This window comes from Pleuronectes platessa, chromosome 18, assembly GCF_947347685.1.
Source record: "Pleuronectes platessa chromosome 18, fPlePla1.1, whole genome shotgun sequence".
Lineage (NCBI taxonomy): Eukaryota > Metazoa > Chordata > Actinopteri > Pleuronectiformes > Pleuronectidae > Pleuronectes > Pleuronectes platessa.
This window is the reverse complement of record NC_070643.1, coordinates 13,974,469-13,996,458: the sequence shown is the minus strand read 5'-3', so window position 1 is coordinate 13,996,458 and position 21,990 is coordinate 13,974,469. Positions and strand designations below refer to the sequence as shown.

The 21,990-nt window shown below is 43.7% G+C and overlaps 1 protein-coding gene across 2 annotated transcripts; it reads left to right on the top strand.

Moving 5' to 3' along the window:
- The first annotated feature begins 600 nt into the window (after positions 1 to 600).
- On the top strand, positions 601 to 21,236 carry LOC128461850 (ankyrin repeat and IBR domain-containing protein 1). Of its 2 annotated transcripts, none has more exons than XM_053446989.1 (21): positions 601 to 800; positions 5,644 to 6,009; positions 9,151 to 9,322; positions 9,444 to 9,575; positions 10,050 to 10,241; positions 11,099 to 11,216; positions 11,320 to 11,540; positions 12,297 to 12,385; positions 12,492 to 12,636; positions 12,801 to 12,961; positions 13,403 to 13,491; positions 13,768 to 13,898; positions 14,058 to 14,192; positions 14,900 to 14,986; positions 15,122 to 15,188; positions 15,336 to 15,481; positions 15,753 to 15,931; positions 16,073 to 16,124; positions 16,293 to 16,346; positions 16,463 to 16,586; positions 16,933 to 21,236. In XM_053446989.1, the coding sequence occupies exons 2-21, from the start codon at positions 5,822 to 5,824 to the stop codon at positions 18,381 to 18,383; spliced, it is 3,933 nt and encodes a 1,310-aa protein (XP_053302964.1). In that variant the 5' UTR covers positions 601 to 800; positions 5,644 to 5,821; the 3' UTR covers positions 18,384 to 21,236. The 2 variants fall into 2 exon arrangements, with proteins under 2 accessions (XP_053302964.1, XP_053302963.1); XM_053446988.1 differs by lacking the exon at positions 601 to 800 and adding an exon at positions 807 to 1,245.
- Positions 21,237 to 21,990: the final 754 nt, after the last annotated feature.

Below are 21,990 nucleotides of genomic sequence, written 5' to 3'. Positions count from 1 at the left end.
CTACAATTTAAAATATTTAATTGTTTGAATAATAAATTATAGAATATATAATAGTTAGTTCATTTGAAATGTTGTTGTGTCCACTGACATCATTATTGTTTCTAAATGTTTTTTAATATGTTTAATATCAAAAGTTTGGGTTTCCATTTAACGCAACGTTATTTCAAATCAAAAACTGGCCAAATACAAATTGAAAATTGAAAGAATAAGTAGACAATAGTGCGATTCAGCAACGTAACAAAATTATAAAAATAAATGAATAAATTAAATTACTCATAGATAAATAAAAGCAAATGAACAGAGAAAAACATTGCAATAATCCAGGTCTAATCATGGAGTATGGTAGATTTACTTCTCTGGATCAGTACAGCTGGTTTTTGTGTTGACATACTTCAAAGATGTTTAATTCAGATTTAAATGAAGAGTGATTGGTATTTTGTTAATCTGCATTTTTTGATTAATTATTATTCTTTTACCAAATAAAATAAATAAAGAGTTTGGGTTTCCTTGTTACCAAAACCAGGAGCCAATCAGGTGAGAGCCCTCGGTGTGACAGTTGCCGTCCGCGCATGCGCAGAGCTCCTTCCTTTCTGGCAGCAACAACAACAGTCGGCGCAGATCGGCGGCTCCTCTTCACTCCCAGCGGCAGCATCACCGTCGTCCTCGCCGGCTCCGGCGGTGGCAGAGAGGATGGTCCAGCGGGAAAGCCACAGAGGCTGCGAGTGACAGCGATAAGGACGATGGCCCTCGACGTTCGCCAGTTCCCGAGTGTGCGACCAGTGACCGAGTGAAACGACCGTGTGAGTAAAACGGTGATTTCGGTGTTGTCCCTGCCGGAGGTAGTTGAGGCTAACGCGACGCGCTAACCTGACACAGGCGGTGCTGCTAGCTTCGGCACCAGCAGGAAGGTGGGCTTCTCCGGGGTGGGAACGTTCCCCTACGGGCGCTCAGGAGAAGCGGCGGCAACACCCGAGGTGAAGCGCTTTTTTTTTTTTTTTTTTGGTGGGCAGCGCTTCGCCCAGCGGTGGCTGTCCAGCTGGTTTGCTCATTCACTGGCGCTGACAGTATGTGTTGAACAAAGGAGCTTTAACCCGAGGGGCCGCATGGACAGAAACACACAGAGAAGTCGGCTGCTGTTTGTTTTTTGCTCCATTTCACGCTGACACACTTCTACGGGGAGAACCACACGAGGTCTGACCTGGATGCTGAGCCCACACACGGTGACCCAGCTAATTAAATGCCGGGGTAAGTTGCTCTGTGGTTCATTAATGTGCCTCTCGCCGGACTCGGACCCTCCCACATAAGTTTTATGTCTCTTCTGACAACCTGACTTTGTCCCTTCAGCAGCTGCAGCAGCAGCACGATCCACCCATTCTGCTGGTTAAGCTGTTAATGTTTATCAGCTGACCGCAAGTTGTGATGTGAACAATGACAGCACAGTGGCTGGCTTTTGTCTCAGAGACATGCTGCACTCATAGTAATACACTGTACTTATATGGCAGCTTTAAACAACACAGTTTCATGCTGCTTTACAAGGTAGAAGTGAAGACAACTGGAAACGATCTAAGGCAGTCTGAAGATCACACAGTTTGAGAGCACAGACACAACATGTTTTACTGTTACTGTAAAAACCAATTGGAATAAAACATTACAAAATTCTTTAGATAGACTCTAAGTAAAAAATCCAAAATAACACTCAGTGTAGTGCATTCATCCACCAAGGCCCAACAGTCCCCTCGTGAAACATATTTAAATTCAATAGTTCCAGATTTGTATTTGGATCTACATAGTTATCCGTCCAGTTGTTGCTTACAAACTAACAGACAGGGGTGAAATCATTTAATCATTACCTCCGCCAAGGAGGTAATGATTAAAGTAGACAGTTATATCGAAACTAGATTAAAACCTGAGAAAGCACATCCTAAGAAACTTGTTTTTCTGAGTTATTTAAAGGATGGTATGGCGTTTGATTGACACTTCTCCTCAGGGAGATTGTTTCAGACAGCAAGTTCCCTGACAGAAAGGGCGGTGTCACCTTTGGTCCTCAGACTGGAATGGCATGTGGCGTCTTGGCTCAGGTTATGACCGCGCACACATCGTATCAAAATAACTGAAATGTGCTTTTCCAGAACAGACCAATGTGCTGATATCACAGGAGTAGTGACTGTTGATTTGATTCTTGAGGCCTTGGAGCTGAAATGCTATGTTCTTGTTTGGAATTCTTTCAGTAAAGTCTGCCATCAATCATTGCTGTATCTGTAACCTATCTCAGAGCTGAGATGCTTATCAGTACAATAGTATTATTATCTCAGTGTGACAGGCTCTTCCCATTGCAGGACTGCAACCAGTGACTGTTTTCAACAATGTTTTAATTGTTTAAAATTTAATCTTTTAGTGATTTTGGTCATTGATGAAAAACTGCGAAACACTCCCAAGATGATTCTTCAAAAAATTGTGGATTTGCTTTATTTCTTGGTTCTTATATCACAGCAAACAGGAAATAGTTGTGTTTTAGAGTGCTTCCCAAGCAGAACAGGATTTTCTCTTCTGCTTTTTTTGTTGTGATGACAATTTTTTCACAATTTTCTGCCATTTCATGCACTAAATTAATTATTGAAAAAAAAAATTTGATTTATTTCTAAGTTACTAATTGCAACCCTGGTCTGTTTTTGTTTGGAAAACATTGAGGTAAAAGTGTATTTGTTTCAGATTGTTTTCCTGACAAGTCGTTAATCCATTACTAATCTTTTGGTTGAACCTCAGTCACGCTTAAATTTCACCATAAATCTCCATATGTTTATAATCTTGTCATAACTTATATTGCTGTCTGCAGTAGAAATAGATGCCTTGACTTTAGACTTTTTATGCAGATTTCCAGACAGGTTGTTCGGTGCAAAGAGTTAAGTGGTTGTGAGAAATAAAATAAAAAAAAACACAGTGGCTGTGGTTGAAAAGAATGTCCCCTTGTTGGGACTTTTCCACGAGCTCGTTGGAAAATGTCATGAAAGTGAAGGAGACTTTATGAGGACTTAGACTCGACAGCTGCGATGCTGGGAAACTCAGACTGTTCTCACACCAGGCCTCTTTCTAAACCAACTTTATTTATGATGCATGTAAGATAAGTACAGTGACAAACTCAATACTGTAGGATAACAGTTAAAGTCAGGTTTCATGTCCCAAACAGATTCACACCATCTAAGACTGGACTTTTTAAACTGGACACATTTAATTATCATTTGCTTAAAGGAAAAAAAACTAAATAGATGTCGAAAATTAAAACAAACATGATTTAAACAATGGAATGATGTTAAATTAATAAAGAACATAAAACTTGAGTCATTAAAATAATAATTGAATTAATTAAGGAATTGTGCTGGAGGCCAGAGTAATGTGAGTATATGGCACTCATGACTTTTCATATACAGTTGTTAAATATATACATTTTTGTTCACATGGATTAGTGAAGCGTTGATGTATCGTCTTAATTAATAAGTTGATAATACTGTTCAACATTACTCAATACTATATTAATGGATTTGATGCTAAAGGCAATAATACAGGAAGTAGCGAAGCTTTTTTTCTTAACGCAAAATAATTTTCGTCTTAAGCCAACATGACACTAAATTGACCTGCTGATCGTGGTCGTGCTTCATTGTCCGCTTCATCTTCATTAATGTTTATATCGAGGTTTGAGTAGCATTACTGCAACCTAGTGGACTGGAGTTGCCACACCCTATTCGTGGACTCGTGTTCCATTCGGGGGGGAATCAAGTGCGATGCCTTGTGGTAAAATGTCTGGTTCAGTCTGGTGTTTGGCTTGAAACCAAACCGGTATGGACATTTTTACACTGGCACAACACCAGTCCAGACCTCCTGTCCTTATTTAGTATGAGAGACAGAAAGAGAGGCAGGGATGCACAGAGGAGTGAAGTGAACTGGAAGTAAACCAGTGTGACCAAAACAGAGTAACAAGCAGACAGACTGACCTATTAACTACAGTAAACTCCCATCAGCACCACCACCACCCCTCCAGATATACACAAACACAGGCACACACAAGATCCAGTCCACTGCATCCATCACAGGAGCACAACTCACAAAATATCGGCTATTATTTGTCAGCGGTGGCAGCTACTGTGCGACCCGTATGTCTTCCTCTGTCAGGGTCTGTTTTCCCTGTCTGCCACCGCACAGACATGGGAGGCAGACAAGGGGAGGCAGCCAGCCGCGTTATTCAAATGTTCTCGAGCCCGGCCAGCCAGTGGCCAACTGTAGCCGGGGCTAAAAGAGGCTCTTTGTGAGGCCCAGACAGATGGCCATAGAATGAAGACTGTAATGATACTCTCAACGGCCCAATACACACACAAGCAGGCACATCCACTGACTCAACTCATTACAGGGTGTAATGGTTTGTGTGCTTAAAGACGGGACATATGGGCATGTATGTTTGTGCGTGTGAGAGAGAAGGAAAGGCCGAGAGGTGGAAAGGGAAGGAAACTAAGCAGAACACGACTATGGACAATACATGAGAGGAGAGAGTGCGAGTTTGTTTGTTTAACACCTGTTTCTTTCTACTGCACTGTTTTCACCTTAGTGTCGCATTTGTTATTACCTCAGCCGAGGAGGTTATGTTTTTCACCCCTTTCTGTTTGTTTGTTTGTTGGTTGTTTTTTTACGTGAGTAAGATTATGCAAAAACTGCTGTTTGGATCACCACTAAACCTGGTGGTTGAGGTATGGGTCAAGTAGGTTCTCATTAAATTTTGGTGCGGCTCTTTATCGGGGGGCTGATCCCGAATTTTGTTTTCACTTTCTTTAAATCAGGAAGATAGGATGTTAGTTGTTGTTGACATTTTCCCGTGTAAGTGTGCAATGTGGTGCAGTTTGATTAAATTTATGGGGACTATTAGGCCTTGGTGGAGGTATGCGCTCTGGAGTTGTTATGAGGTATAAATAATGCTTATCATGTCATTTTAGTGAGTTAAATTCACAGGGAGATAATGAAAAGATGGTGATAACTCACAGGATAAGCTGTTGCTAGGCAGGTAAACTCAGCTGCAGCAACCATAGCTGTGATTCTTGTGATTCTTTGGTTTAGCTCCTGGGAGGCAAGGTTAAACTGGTTTTGGCCCCAGTGTGTTAGTACCGCACGGCTTCACACATTCACACTCGTATCTTCAGGGATGCAGTACGTCTAAACTCTAAACTCTTAACTCAGAACCTGACTGAACTCGCAGTGGCCAGCTGAGGTAATATTGACCATGCTTTTCATCAACTGACTATCCAATCGATGGCTTGGATATCATTAACCTTCCTCTGTGGCCTGCCGGCTGTATAATTATCTCTGTGTCTTTCTAGCTTCTTTCTTCTGTCCCTCTGTTTCCCCCTCCTCTATTTCTGGTAAGATAACATCCTTGCTGCTGCACATCAACTGGTCGATGGATGGACTGATTGATTGAGCCTCTCTCTCCTTCCGACTCCCTCCCTGCTTCTCCAGCTCCAATCTGTGTTGTTATTTTCATTTTTTCTCCTTTTCATACCTTCCCTTTTCCCCTCATTATTTCTATTCTTTCCTCTTCTCGTTTTTTGATGCTCCACCTTTCTTTTCCTCTAATCAATCTTACCCTCTCTCTCTCACTTGCAGGGCAGGATAACGCTGAACCATGTTGCTCTAAGTTGTCACCTGTGGTGAACGGGGGAGGAGGAAGAGGACGAGGAGGAGGAGGAGGAGGAGGAGGAGGGAGACGTAGGCAGGCAGGCAAGCAGGCAGACAGGCATCTGCCACAGCTCCCTTTCAGGCGGCCTTTCGCAAGCTTGAAGCCATGGGCAACACAGCCACCAAGTTCCGCAAGGCCCTGGTGGGTGGGGACGAGGCCCTGGCCTGGCAGCTGTATGAGGGCAACCCTCAGTTCAGAGATGGCCTGGACCCAAACGCATCATATGGAGAGCAGTACCAGCACAACACGGCCCTGCACTACGTCTGCCGCCACGCCATGACACGTCTGCTCAGGTAAAACTCGTGGCTTTTTCATTTTTTCTCGGTTTGGATTTGTTTGAGAATTCAATTGAATCATTCTGGAGGCCCTGGTTTATAATGCTGTTATGCAGTTGTCTAATGGAGTTACAAAGGCCGTGAGTCATATTAAATTGAATAATACTTAGCAGAAAGTCAGCTTTCAGAGTCACCATTTTTGTAATCGGGTTTTTAGGGCAAATAAGGCAACTTGCTTTACAGATGCACAAGAAGCCCGGTTGCTTATATTGTTCATGTAAATGATGTTGAATGCAAAAAGTGTTTATTAGTCACAGGGAAATGTGGCAATTGCACCATCACTGTACTCTTTTGCACGAATATTAACAGGTATACTATACACAGGCTTTTTAAACAATCCTGTCCCTTTGCCAGTAGAAGAGCTGTCACCCCCCCTCCCCAGTGAGTCATGTTAAACATTGCCAGTGCTGCATCTGTACTAAATCGCTGTTGCACATTGTTTCCAAAATGTAAAAACAGTAAGTACGCAAAAATGTTCGTGGCCATTTAGGCGCCAACACTCAATTCAATGCATGTGTCACTCCGGAAAAGTTGCACCGTCGGTGCCCAGAAATAAGAACGATGATGAAGAACCTGGCACATTCAACCGGATGTTTCCATAAGACGATTAAAAAACCGTTCCTACTGGCGAGTCATTTGACCCGGGTGTGAATGCTAATTGTATCCGTTACCGGTGAAGACAAAAGCCAGATGTTGATGGTTTTTTTCCGACCAGTGGATGAGGATCTCAACACTCATTTACAAACTGTGTTGGCCAGTTTTTAAACACATGATGTTCAAACATTGTGTTGGGGTCTTCTGCAGCTCTTTCTAATGATGTCATCAGGGTTACCTTAAACTAGGCTTTAGTCTTCATACATGGGCGTGGACCTTTGAAACAGAGCAGGTCAGACTAAAGAGTAATGACACAGACCAACATACTCTTCCTTGGTAAATGTCATGAGAGCAGTTATATAGGAGTGTAACATAACCGTAAAGAAAGGGTTCAATCTGAAAAACATATGGAGGGCAAGACATCAGTGTGTCGTTTTACCCCCTGCAGGGATAATTATGCTGCTGGCCATGACCAAGACAGCTGATTCAGTGACTCAATAGCCGTCCTCACCTCCTCCTCCTCTCTGTTGCCCTTTCTTTCCATGATCAGAGGAGGGGGGGGGGGGGGTCTCAGAGGAAGCTGTTTTAAAAGGCCAGTCAATTATATGTGCATCTGCATGTGCGTATGTGTTCTGAGGAGGCAGAGAGGGCAACTGTGACTCCACATCTGCTTAATGTGACCAAGTCCGTGGATATAACGCAGTGAATCAATTGGTGTGCTATTTGTGTCCCTTCCCACTAACCTATAATGGGTCAGAGACGTGCTGAATGTAGCTCTCGGCCGCTGATAAGCATCAAGAGGAAATGCTCCTTTGTTCCAACTGCTCAATTGGACAGAGGCAGGCAGAGAGACGACGGAGAAATCTCAGACAAAATAAAGACTCTCGAAGATCGAGCGTGGGCTGCTGGATGCAGAGTCTTGTTTTCCAGATTATTTTTAACATGTATCTGCCTCCATGTTTATTTCTCTCTCTTCCAGTCGTCTCTGTGGGCTGGATTGGCTTGTAATCCCATGAGATGTGCAAATTGGGAAATAAGAAGTAGATCTATTACTGGGGGAACTGGGTGTAGTAAAGGAAGGGTTGTGATTCCTCCACAGAAAGTGATCACACAGTATTAAAAACATGTAAATAGCAAAGATATTAAATGCATTCTTCCCTGTATAGCTTCTTCTTCCCTTTTTTAATTTTCCCCTTAAATGTTTTGTGTTTCTTCTCTGAAGTTTCCTGCCATTGTCAAATCATTGCCCCGTGTTAACAGTTTCAGGGCTCGACTGTTGCAGCACAACGTGACAGCCCCTCGCCTGTTGTTTCTCGTAGACAGATATTAGGGCCATCCATCCTGAACAGGCAGCTCTGTGAGTGGGTCTGTGTGAGTGCGCGTGTGTTTGTGGGGTCGAAGGGGTTGTTCAGTTGTAGTTAAGTGATTATTCCTGTGAGGGTAAATTAGCGGTGGCTTGTGGTAGACAGGATAAGAAGGTCATGAGTGCAAGAGCAGGACAGCGGTGGAAGAATAGGCTGAAGGGCGGCACAATGAGGCAACAATCAGACCCACTTTCACAATTGGCTGCTGCTGGTTCCAAATGTGATTTACAACATTTAGTAATGGACTCAACGAGTGGAAATCCAATGTCATCCTATTAGTTCCCTTTTTTGTAGTAATTTGCATTGGTTCATGTTATAGAAGAAAAAAATGTCTCTGCACGTTAACATACAAAACTGCCATGACGTATAGTAAGACCAGAGACAAAGAAAAAGCTCATTGTAGAGGAGGGGGGAAAGCTAAATAAAGGATCAAATGGAAGGAAAGGGAAAACAAGATCTTGAAGGGGGGCAAACAGAATAGGTGGGGCCAAATTATAAAAAGTGGAAAAGCTAATTAGCAAATGGAGGTTTTGAAAGACAAAGAGCAGAGAGGAAACTGCAACCACAGCTGGGCTCCCAGTGCAACTGGCACATCCATCACCATCAGAGTGTGTTTGTGTGTATGTGTGTGTTCGCGTCCGCCAGCCAGCATGTCCATTATCTCAGAGATGTTAAACAGAAATAGTCAATATTCTGCCATCTTTCTTCTCCCCCCCCCTGTCTGGCTTTCTTGCTCCCCACCAACATTCATCTCACAGTCCACCTCACTTTCATAATCCATCTTCCTCTTCCTCCTCCACATCATTGTGTAGCTGCTATTCAGAACCGTGTCGAACTCCGGATAATCTTCTGAAATTATGGGAGGGGCAGGATGTAAGAACACAAATCTGCTGAATTACTCTGGCAAGCCCCTTTGTATGAACTCTGAGAATACACTGCCAATATTTAACAGACACAAAACATGAAAAAGAGGTGCTGTAGACGTAGCAGAAGGAAATACAACAAGATTAAAGAGCGTTTAGTGATGAGAGCGTCGATGGGACGGGGAAAAAACATGTTTTACGTCTCTTTACTTTTTTCCTCCACTTTGTCTATCTTCTCTTTTATTCAACTACCCTTCTTTCTTGCCTGCATTTTGTAGGTCGTTCCTTTTCAGCAAAGAGGGGAACCCCAACAAGCGCAACGTGCACAATGAGACGTGCCTCCATGTGTTGTGCCAAGGGCCGCAAATCCTACTGCTGCCAGAGGGAGCGCTGTCACCACGACTGGCCCGGCCACAGAGGGACGAGCAGCGCCGTGCAGACTGTTTGCAGGTGCAAACTCCAGCGTACACACTTGCATGTTGCTTTGTATCCTATCCTATAACGTCATTGCTTCCATTCAAGTTGACATCCAAGTAATAGTGTGTATTTGTGGGTTTCCCCCCGCTGTCAGATGATCCTCAGCTGGACCGGAGCCAGGCTGGAGGGAGGCCAGTATGAGAAAGCCAATGTCAATGCCACCGACAACCACCACAGCACCTGTCTGCACTACGCATCTGCTGCAGGCATGAAGAGCTGTGTGGAGGTGAGAGGAAGTGCTCTGAAATTCAAACCCACATTAGGACGAGTAATCGTTTCTGTGCAGCAGATCTGTCTGTGTTTGCTTTAGGATTGGATTTGGCAAAAGATTTTACAGCCAGTGAAAGACGTAGGCTGAGCATTATGTCTGTCTTTGTGTTGTGAGCATCTGTTTTGTGTTTCTTTACTGTCAGAACCAAGTAGTACTTCCTCACTTGTTTTAGATTTTACAGCTTTTGAATTGGGGATAAAATCTGCAACTTGAATTAAAAAACAATCAAGCTCGGTCTGGGGAAAAACAACCCACATAACGTAAAGAAAAAGTAAACAAGTTTCTCTTCCCTTCCCCCCATCTCATACGTTTCTCAGTCTTCTACCATCACAGCTTTTTTACTCTTTCTCTCTTCCCCTTCCCTTTTATTTGTGTCTAATGTATTTTGTTCTCTCTATCTCTCCTCTCCCTCCTTATCCCCTCCTTTAGCTGCTAATCCAGAGTGAGGCAGACCTTTTTGTGGAGGACGAGGACAAGCTGACGCCGTGTGACCACGCCGAGCGGCATCACCACACTGAGCTGGCCCTCAGCCTGGAGTCGCAGATGGTTTTTTCCTCCTCTACATCTCAGCAGTCAAACACAGACGCACATGGTGAAACCAACCTGCTTCAATTCAAGGAGGTGAGACAACAGTTACGAGATCTGGGGGGGGGGCTGCTGGCGCGACTTTTATAATGAAGGTGATATTTCTATGCTTTGTAATCACAAATCTCAGTAAGTCAGCAACTTAATTTTGTTTTTACATATATTTTAGATATAGCCACCAAAGTAGCACAACAACAAGCTCACACACAAAAGTGTCAGTAAGAAACAAAAGAGAATAAAAAGCTACTTGCAGGTACTTCCCACAGACACACACTCAAGAGCTGCAATGATGATAATTTTCTGGTTCCTACTTCTCAAATATGAGGATGTGGAGCATGACTGTGGTTCCTGGTTGTTGTTGGCATTCCTAATATCATTTTGAAGTTTCGTAGACTAAATAATGACTCAATTAATCCACAAAGTAAGCAACAGATTAAGAGATATGTCACCAATTTGTCAATAAAAAAACATTTTGTTCTCATAAACTTCTCTCTTCACATGTCAAAACAGGTTCTTACAAATAGAGTAACATGAGACGCACACACCTCGTGTTTCTCATGGTCGTAGTTAAGCAGGGAGCACCAGCACATTTGTGGAGCAGTGGCTGATGCCAACTGATAGCAGTTTGATGTTTTCATCATGCAGCCAAAACTATGCTAATATTTAAACTCATTCCCACCATGAAATCCCCCCCAATGATCACTGCCTCACATCCTGGCTCTTTTAATTGTTCTCACGTTTTCACTTCCACTATCAAATCACGAAACACATCTCATACTTCTACTTTTCCTGTGTTTGTTTGGTATCTTTTTCTTCAGAAGTTATTTAATTTCTTCTCATAATTACCTTAACTCTGACAGTTGTTCTCCTCTCTCTTGCTCCTCTTCATTCAGCCTTACGAGGGACTAAAGCTTCAGGACCTGCGCAGGCTGAAGGACATGCTTATCGTGGAAACGGCAGACATGCTGCAAGCCCCCCTCTTCACCGCCGAGGCCCTGCTCCGAGCACATGGTGCGTTTGTCTTTTTAGAGAAAGTTGATGTTCGTAAACCACTTTCGCTGTGGTTTCGATATTTATTAAAAAAAATCGTCCATGTCTATACTCCCTTTACCAGACTGGGACAGAGAAAAGCTACTGGAGGCCTGGATGTCAGACGCCGAGGGCTGCTGTCAGCGCTCTGGTGTGGCCATGCCCACCCCACCGCCAAGCGGCTACAACGCCTGGGACACCCTGCCCTCACCCCGCACCCCTAGGACCCCGCGCTCGCCCCTCACGCTCACCTTGACTTCTCCCACCGACAGCTGCCTCACACCTGGGGAGGAAGGACTGGCTACGGTGAGACACAGAGTGATGACAAACGGCTAAATTATTATGTAGCATCTATGTTCTAGGTTACTTCTCAAAGATTGTTTTGAATTTAGTTTATTATTTAAGGATTGTGGTGACAGAATTATAAAAAATCCTAGATACTATGTGGTTAGATCTCAGTCTCATAATATCCCGTTTATTTGAATGGTAGCCATGTGTTATAGAATAGACTGACTAGACACCACAAACCTCTAATAAAAGTCTTTCAGTCTAGTTAGAGTTTAGACAGAGTGCCAAGCGTCTCACTTACAGGAAGTTAATGTCTAATCTTACCAGAGCAAAAGAAGGTCATCGGTCATCTTTCCAGGCAATTCCTCTGTCTGCTCTTTGTTCTTGCGTATTACCGCCTGTTGTCTACTTTTTCCATTGACGCAGGTTTAATTACACATCCAGTACTTTGTACACCCTCAGTTAATTTGTCTGCCTGCTAAACCTGGCTGCGGTTTAACTCGCAAACGTTCAGACATCAAGCTGTTAAGCCGCTTCTACCAGAAAACTTTGTACATAAAGGACATGTGGGTGTATTTCAGGTAAAAAATGGGATTATCTCGATGGAAATTACTTTATCCTGTCTCGTACTGTCGCAGTCTGTTTTATTTTCTCCTTCCCCTGTGAATAATGATGGAGGTGACATTGCAAAATGGAATATATGTCATTTTTATAGGTGTTATTATGCCATTATATAATGTAAATCGTGTTATTTGCCCTCTTGTCTCCCTGCAGTGTGGAATCTGTCTCTGCTCTATCTCAGTCTTTGAGGACCCAGTGGACATGTCCTGTGGACATGAGTTCTGCAGAGCCTGCTGGGAGGGGTACGGTCTTCTGTGTTTGTGTGCATGGGAATATTCCTGCGTCCTTCAGTGTGATACCGTACGTCTGCATTTGCTTGCAGTTCATAAATGTGTATTTTTCTCTCAGGTTCCTCAACGTCAAAATTCAGGAGGGTGATGCACACAATATTTTCTGCCCGGCGTACGAGTGTTACCAGTTGGTGCCCGTGCATGTGATAGAAAGTGTGGTTTCCAGAGAGATGGACCAGCGGTACCTACAGTTCGACATCAAGGTAGAAACTCAACCCCTTGCCCCTCGCCTAACTTCTTGCTACATATTTGTATGAGATTAGTTTTTGTCTCCCTGCCCAATCACATCTGCTGTAGCAGTCCTTCTGTTTGTCCTCCTTCACTTCTTTTGGCATTATTCTGTTTGCTCTCTTTCTCTTTTTCATAGGCATTTGTGGAGAACAATCCTGCCATCCGCTGGTGTCCTGCAGCACGTTGTGAGCGAGCAGTGAGGCTCACCCGGCCGGGCCCCGGGGACAGTGACCCTCACAGCTTCCCTCTACTTCCCTCCCCAGCTGTCGATTGTGGCAAGGGTCACCTCTTCTGCTGGTATGCTTTATGATGCTGTTAAGAGTTCATATAAGGGATGTCACGAGAACCGATACTCCGGTACCATGTCGATGCCAAAATTCTAAAAACATAACGGTATTTTTGCACTCGAATATATATTCTTTCAGTCATTGATAACTGAAATCTCATAATGTTACTAGACTTTTCTCTTTATTTATTACTTCAAGGCTATAAAGCCAATGTTTTTTTTGCATTGGTATCAAATGTTGTACTTACTGTATACACACATTTCTCAGTTCTGATGCCCAGAAAGTCATCTCTTTATATAAACACTGAAAACGTATATATCAATGTCAGTGTCGCTGATGTGTCACTAAGCAAAGCCAGATACACGTCTCCCTTGTGCAAGTATAAGGAAATATAATATGCAAGTCATCCACACTATCCTTCTTCTCTATTTACAACTTCTCCTGTTTACAGGGAGTGCCTTGGCGAGGCCCACGAGCCATGTGACTGTCACATGTGGAGGAACTGGCTCCAGAAAGTCACAGAGATGAAGCCAGAGGAGTGTGAGTCTGTCCTTCTTATTGTTTGTCTTCCCAGGACTTGTTCGTGTTGCCAGTGATCATTTGAGATGTGTCGTGAGCCAGCCCCACAGTTCACAGCAGCTGTCAGAGCTGCCTAACAGGATGCGTCTGATTTATATTTACAACATAGTGGCAGGTGTTCAGGTCAACGATATTTGCCAAATGTGTGGGTGTGTGCCGGAGGGTGTATCTGCAGGGCGGGTGTTGGACAATTGAGCTTGAGCGGAGCGGTGTGTGTTTTGTGTGTACTGTCCACAGTGGCAGGTGTGAGCGAGGCCTATGAGGATGCTGCAAACTGTCTGTGGCTGTTGACCAACTCCAAACCGTGTGCCAACTGCAAGTCGCCCATTCAGAAGAATGAGGGCTGCAATCATATGCAGTGTGCCAAGGTATATGCACTGAGCTCTTTGTCAGCTGCGAACATGTGTGAACATTTTGTATAGATGGTTCTCTTCACTGACTGTTAACATTTCAAATATTTGATCATACTGTGCACCTTGTTTGGTTAAGATTACTACAATACCTTCTCTCTCCCACTCGCTCTGTAGTGTAAGTATGATTTCTGTTGGATCTGTCTGGAGGAGTGGAAGAAGCACAGCTCGTCAACAGGAGGCTACTATCGCTGCACTCGCTATGAAGTCATCCAAAATCTAGATGAGCAGTCCAAGGAGATGACTGTTGAGGTACAAACACACACACACTGAATAAACACACTCGGATGATCACATAAATCCCTCACATGCACATGAAATATAATCAACGTACAGATTTCCACCTGCAAGATCTTTGCCATCCCCTGTCACATGATGAGGAGCATGTTCATAACCCCTACAGTTTTACATACACAAATAAGAATATATGACCAACAGCATTTAAAGATTTAATATGGAACAATTCTTCATTAAAATGTCTAAAAAAAAGAACTAGACATAGACATATTATTTGTTTTGTTGACTTGTCTAATCACATTATCCAAAATGTTTTCAACAATGTTCCAACCCAGGGAAATTCCCCAATTGTATTCAAGGTAATGGGATGTTTAACTTTGGTCGCCTGTTAATTGCGTCATACCCTCCTTACCCATGGCTTTGCCCGTCCCCCCCAATAAATAAATAACACACTGCTAACCAGTTGGCAGTTCTTCTACTTGTATCACTTGATGAGTGTTAATGTGACTAAATGTAACAGGAATAAAACTGGAACATAACCTCATCCGCGCCTGTGTCACGTCAGGTAAATATTTGTATTCAATGGTGGAGAAGACAACCACGGCATGAGCAAATAGGTCTTTTGTTATTGTTGCGATTGAGTGACCACTAATGGCCGAAGTTAAGTATTGTACATTTAATACTCTCGCGTACTTACACACCCTAACTTGATTGTGTTACAGGCAGAAAAGAAGCACAAAAGTTTTCAGGAGCTCGACCGTTTCATGCACTATTACACTCGCTTCAAGAACCATGAACACAGTTATAAGGTAACTCTCTCTTCACGCTCACATGCACAATTGTATTATGGTTAAAAGCTGTTTGGAGTCGCTAAAGCACTTGTTAATGGTCACCTCTGAATATCATGATCATTGCATATCAGACGTCTCCTCTCTGTCCATTAGTTGGAACAGAAGCTGTTGAAAACGGCTAAAGAGAAGATGGAGCAGCTGAGCAGAGCCTTCATTTGCCGTAAGCTTCTCCTACACTGAGCTCATCCTGTGGTTGGGAAGAGCTGTGTCAGAATAAATGTAATAATTATTGCATTGCTCTCATCCTCGACCATGCTTCCAGTCCTAATGATAAGTGTGCGTTTGTGTGGTTCTTTTTCTGGTGCAGGTGAAGGCACTCCTCCAGACACGCGGTTCATTGAGGACGGTGTGTGCGAGCTGCTGAAGACGCGGCGTGTGCTGAAGTGCTCTTATCCATACGGCTTCTTCCTGCAGCCGGGCAGCACCCAGAAAGAGATATTTGAGCTCATGCAGGTGATCAAGAAAGACGATTATTGATTTGTTTTTGTACATAGTATACGACAGGTCAGGGTTTCAACAGCATCTGTCACATCTTCTGAGGATGGTTAATTTCCAGAGATAAGTAATTAGAAGTTTGACAAGATACTGAGATAGTTTACTGGCATCTTTTGGAAAGTTACCAACAAATAGAACATGTTATTATGCATATTGGGTAAATAGATAATTTGTCTTCAGACATTTTGGGCAGAGCAACTTCCTTTATGGCCATTTTGTCCCTTATCAGACCGATCTGGAGATGGTGGTGGAGGATCTGGCGCAGAAGGTGAACCGGCCGTACCTCAGGACACCGTGCCACAAGATAATCAGTGCAGCCCGGCTGGTCCAGCAGAAGAGGCAGGAATTCCTGGCATCTGTTGCCCGTGGCGTGGCCCCCAACGACTCTCCTGAGCTTCCCCGCAGGAAGTGAGGACAAACATGATCATACATAAACAAAATGTGTCTTTTCTTTGCTCAGGTTTAGAAATTCTCAGAAGAGAGGAATTTAGGAGACAAAGTAGGGTTATAAATACCTATAAGAAAAGTTTGTGTTTGCTTTTATTTCAGCTACCCTGGAGGATCATGGGACTGGGAGTACCTGGGCTTTGCCTCTCCTGAGGTAAACGGAGAATCTCACACCACACACTAAAACACTGCCTTTACATTTTACTAGGATAATTCTACTTTCTAAAAAAAACATGCTGGTACAGTTCGTGACTAATTTCTTTATGAGGTCATATGATGCATGAATAAAGCTGACTCTGACTCATTTTGCGTATGTTTTAAGATGGGGAGTCGTCACTCTGTGCTGGGAGCGGATCCAAGAGAGAGACAGTCACAGGTAACGCACCCTTTTTTTCCTTGCATTTTGTGAATTTGCATGGACTGAATTCTGATTTGCAACACAGCTGCTTGGAGCCGCTTTAGTAGTAACCCAGTTTGAATCCCTCTCTGCAGGATTATGCTGACATTCAGTACCGTCGTAGACACAGGCCGCGGCGCAGAGGAGACATGCTGAGTCTGCACATCCTCAGAAGCAACAGTAACACACCAGAGACCAGCAGGAGAAGTGACAACACAGGTCTGGAAAACAGAGAGTTTCACGTTCTTATATAGAGACGTTTATTATTAAAAAGCGTATATACAGTATACTGCACGGGAAACAGTTACACATGCATGGTACCATATACATCAGGTTTTTTAGAGCAGTGTGTTTGTGTGGACCTTGCATCACAGCCCAACTCCATTTCCTGCCTCATTTGTAAATTCTGACTTGTCACTGCACCAGACAACCAGCTAATGGGATTTGAATTTATTGCTCCATGAATCACGTCTGTCAAATGCACACAAGCATTAATGACTGGGATCAATTTGCGGTCAAGCCACAAAACAGTGGCGCTGTTTTAACGCAACATTATCTGTTCCAGAAGCTCCAGAGAGGAGCGAGGGACGTAGGAGAGTGCTGGGCTCGCTGGATGAAGACGACCCGAACATCCTCCTGGCCATCCAGCTGTCGCTGCAGGATTCCCGCAGAGAGCGAGGCCTGGAGGGAGCGCTGGACGGGCGGCCGGAGCTGGAGCGTGCTCTGGACAGAGGACAGGAGAGGAGGTCGGGTCCAGTGGGAGACCTGGGAGAGGTTGCGTTGCACTCCCTCAACACTGATGGTGTTATAGGAGCCAGACGCTCGTCCTTCCCCGCCTCTCTCCTTGATCCTCCTCGACCCCCACACAGGACAGACTCCACCTCCCAGGCTCCCACGTCCATCCCCCTCCCGCCCCCGCCTCCCTCTCTCTGTGCAGAGCTGCTGGAGCTGGGAGACAGCCTTATGAAACTGGGGAACATAACCACTCCTTACACGCAGGAACAGATCTGCTCGCACCACACATACAACCACAGCGCTCTCACTGCTCCTTATGCCGCTGAACCTGCTTACAGCGACTGCAGCCATAGACAAGACCATATCACCATCACAAATCCTCGCTATGACGGCAAAGATCAGAGTTACTGCCACTCCAGTGCTTATTTGGCTGACACTGAACAGACTGCCTCCTGCGCACTAGATCACATCCAAATCCCCACACTAAACCCCGCCCTCCCTTGTGCATATAACCGGGAACACGCAGATACCTATGACAGCACCCCGAAACCAGACAGCTCTTACAACCCCTGCCCGGAACACAGTGGCTCTTACACTCAGGAGCGGCCCGCTGCCTACGTTCTTGAGCGTCCATCCAAAACAGAACCCCATGACACTGTCCAGTTGTGCCTCCCGTCGCCAGAGCTTGAGCCGGAGCTGCTGCTTTCACCAGTGATCCCCCCGGGGGGCCCTTTCACGCCCAGCGATCCTCAGAGTCTGGAGGCCCTGGACCCCACAGCCAGTGCCCAGCTGCTGGACAACATCATGGCCTGGTTCAACAACAACATCAACCCGCAGAACAACCCCCAGAGCCTGGCCCTCATCCCCTCCCCGCCCACCACAGAGACAGAGTCCTCCCCTGACACACACACTGAGACTGAGAGCCAGACTTCCAGGGGCGTGACCCCCGCCCCGATCTGGCAGCCCCTGGAGGGCGAGCCAGAAGCGGACGGAGAGTCAGTGAGTCCATTTTTAGGTGGGGTCGGGGCGGAGGCCCCGAAGGCATTGAGGCCCAGCACTCTAGAGCTGGAACACAGAGAGGCTGGGATGGAGGGTGTGCATGAAGGGTGTGTGGCGGACCTGTCGCTGGACGAAGCGCACACACACCCATGCTCACACTCCCAACGTGGAACCAGCCCCGCACACACTGCCCCGGCCACAGAGACAGACTTAGATCTCGTTCTTCAGCTGGAGGTGGACCAATCACCTGAGGAGTGGGAGGAGCAAGTGCACCTGGTGTGACGTAGTAAAAAGAAAGTTTAATTAAATAGAATAAGATAAAGATGAGAGAGTGATGAAGGGGAAAGAGGAAAGAAAATCATCAGAGAGCAAAGCACTGATGGAAAAACACATTGGTCAGGGAGTCCGTACTGAAAGATGTTGGTCTTAGCAGGTTAAGTGTTTACTGTATGTAATATACTGTATCTAGAGAGGATATGAAGCCCTGCAGACTCTGTCCAGTAAAGATGATGTCATACGCAATTTGATCTAGAATTATTATTATTTTTTAAGTGCTTTTGTCAGTTTTGAAAACAGACAAACTATTCTTTGAAACCGAGTGTTCAAAACCGACTACGTCAATGGAGAGCTACTGATATCACACATAAGACATAAAATGCTGCACATGTTTTTTTATATTCTTATTTTAATTTATTCCCCACCAACTGTATTTGTCTCCTCAGTTTGTTAACGGTGAAGTCTTGGTGCTGCTGAAAATCCAAACTTGCCTTGTTAACACACACACTTCATTCACAAACACACACACACTGACCCGAACCACAAGCTTTTTCAAAGCCCCAAGAGCCAAAACACAGTGACACCTGTAACCTTGGAGCTTGTTAGCGTACTGTACAATCAGAGGGGCCTCATTCAGAGTTTTGGACCTTCACGCACACTGTGCCTGCTTTACGAGAGCCAACACACTACTGATCTTTGCTGTTCGGGAGGCCGCGCATTAACCACGATACGCCCGTCTGCTCGGTGAACTTCACTCTGGTGCGACAGGCTTTATCTGTATGTTGTGATGGTATCAATTCTTTTGTAATACTCGAGATGATCACAGAGGTTGAATTGTCTTGTCACTCTGCACTGCAGGGTCAGGGGTCGCTCTGAGTCTCAGAGCAGTCGTAGGAATTCGTCGTCGTGCTCAAAAGAAACCGGAGCATCATGGGTGCTTGTTTCCAGAGGGGATTAATCGCCTTTATTTTCCTGCTCGGTGCAACATCCTGCTACTCATTCCACAAACTTCTGTCTTTATCAGAGAGGAGCTTTCATCCACATGAATATTTCAGTATTTTAGCTGCTTTGGCTCAGTTTTCAAAAGACAAAATGCTTTATGGGTACACAATGAAAAGACGCTCATCAGTGTTGCACTTTGAAATAAAACTGTCCTCACTAAATTTGGAACTATTAACTTTCTTAAAAAATATGTCAGAATAATTACATCAAAAAAATGTATCTATTAAACAATGAAGTCTGGAGTCAGACTTAACACATCAGTTAACTGCATTCGTATAATTTGTTTAATTTACACCAGAATGTTTCCAAACTCCTCTTTTCCTGGGAAGCGTCAGATTAACCCACAATGTGTTCAAGGTTAGAATGTATGAGTTTGCTTTCACATTGAATCTGAGCTTTAGCTGCTAAAATGCCGTAAATAAAAATACTTCAAGTGTTTCTAACTGCAGACGTTTGCTGTTTCTCTCATATCTCTCCCACCGCTGACGGCGAGTAGAGTGCTGTTGTTAGTTGGCAGATCTGTTCGGATTTTACTGTAATTTATCCATTTTTATTCCTTATAACGGAGATGAAATCTCTTCCAGTTGAGACCAGAGTCGTTGGGTCCGTGTGCCTTTTCGGTTGTCAATCGTATTTGTTTTATTTGTCTGTATTTATTCGTGTCATTACTTTTTGAAAGGAGTTTCTAATGAACGTAAATGGAGGTCACACCACTCTGGCTGTTGCCACAAAAACACTGAGGTTCTTGATGCACATTAGTATTGTTTGTCCTTTGCGCCCTGATTGATCTGACTCGACTTCATCCGCAGAGAGAACAGGTTCATGTTTCGTCCAATGTATTTATTCAGAAATGTTTTTGAGGCTCCATTAATGAATTCATTGCTTAATTATTCACCTATTTGAGTTTCCACGATAATTAACAACCACTTTATCTGAATGTTGCTAGTCGCCCACTGATTACTTCTTCAAACGTGATGTAGGACTCTGACTCCTGGCTGGTCATTCAGACGTTCTCTTTTAACATTATCGCCCCAAATTGACTTTTACAAGAGATTTGACCACTGCCTTTTGTGTTGAGATATGATATGGTGCTTTGGGGACTGGGATGGTAATATTAATGGAGTGTTTTTAATTATAATCTGGTGGCATGAAAAAGAAAAAGAAAATCCTGTCCAAGAGGAAAGAAATCTGACTTTTGTTGAAATTCCTCGCTCTACGTTACCCAGACAGACGTGACATGCAATCCTGGATGCATCACTTATGTGCTTGAGGCTTGTTTTTAAGTGAAATCCTCAATAGAAAAGAATGTTCTCCGCTATGTGTGGAACATTAAGCTGTGATGGTGCTGGATGTAGGTTCTGATTGAGACGTTTCATGAAGCCGCCGACGTCTGAGACTCTTTTCACTGCTCGATCAACGGGACTGATTTTGGGTTGCATGGTGCTAAGGAGGGAGTAGAGAGTCTGGGGTCTTTTTGATTTGCACACGCATGCTGTTGATGCATTGCACTAATCCAGTGCTGACAGGCAAGATGTGGAGAACTGATGAGTGATTCTTTTATTATTATTATATATATATTTTTTTTTTTTCCTTATTAGAGTTGGATTCATGGCATCAGGGGAATGGTCCTGTGCCATTTGGTAATCCATATATAGTTTGTCTATTTTAATGGTCCATTAATGAACAACATCAGACTTCAACAATGAAATAAAAAATGAAATTTGCACTCATTGATAATACTTGATACATTCCCAGTCGGTCCATGAGAGCGGTTTGATGTGTGGCCAAAAACTGTAAATGAAAGTGTCAGTGCAAAGTTAACTCTCAATAAAAAAGAACTGAAGCGTGTGGCTACGAGTTCGATGTCAAGTTGTCTGTTTTCAGAAATCTGCAGAGGGAAGAAGAGGCTGCTTCACATGTCACTGCTTCTTCTCCTTCTTTCCCTGATCCAAACGATCATTCGAGCATGTTATTACGGACATGGACGACTTGTCATCGCTGTGAGTCCGGTTCTAGTTGACTCCGGCCATCAACAACATGTCAAATCAAGTAAAGTTGTTTCATATTCTGTAAAGTCATATTTATTCTGCAGTATTAGAAACAGTTAGGTCAGTCGATCCGGAGTAATTTCTGGAGAAAAAACTCACTGTTGGTCAAAGACAACATGATCATTATTTAAATATTGAAAATGTTGACCGTCAATTAACAGAAAAATCTATTAAGAATGAATTCACGTCATAGCTGTTGGACATTCCATCTAACAATGGTACTATGCCAATCAATTCCAAACAGCTCTTTAATTAATTTGATTAAATATTAAACCCCAAAAATCTATCTTTTGCTCTCATCTCACGTCATTTTAAAACAAACACTGCAGTGGAAACATTTCAAACTTAGGTGATTTTATAAAATCAAAATTTTAACGTGAATAACAATCTATGAAATATTAACATTCCAGCAATTGATTCGGGGTGACCCCTTATACTAAGTGTGATCATGTGTGTTTTCATAATATTTCTGCAGAGTTACAGGATCTTTAAGTATTGAAACAGGCAAAATATAGTTATGAATCCAATATATAGTAGTTGTGAAGAAAATGGTGGTAAAAATT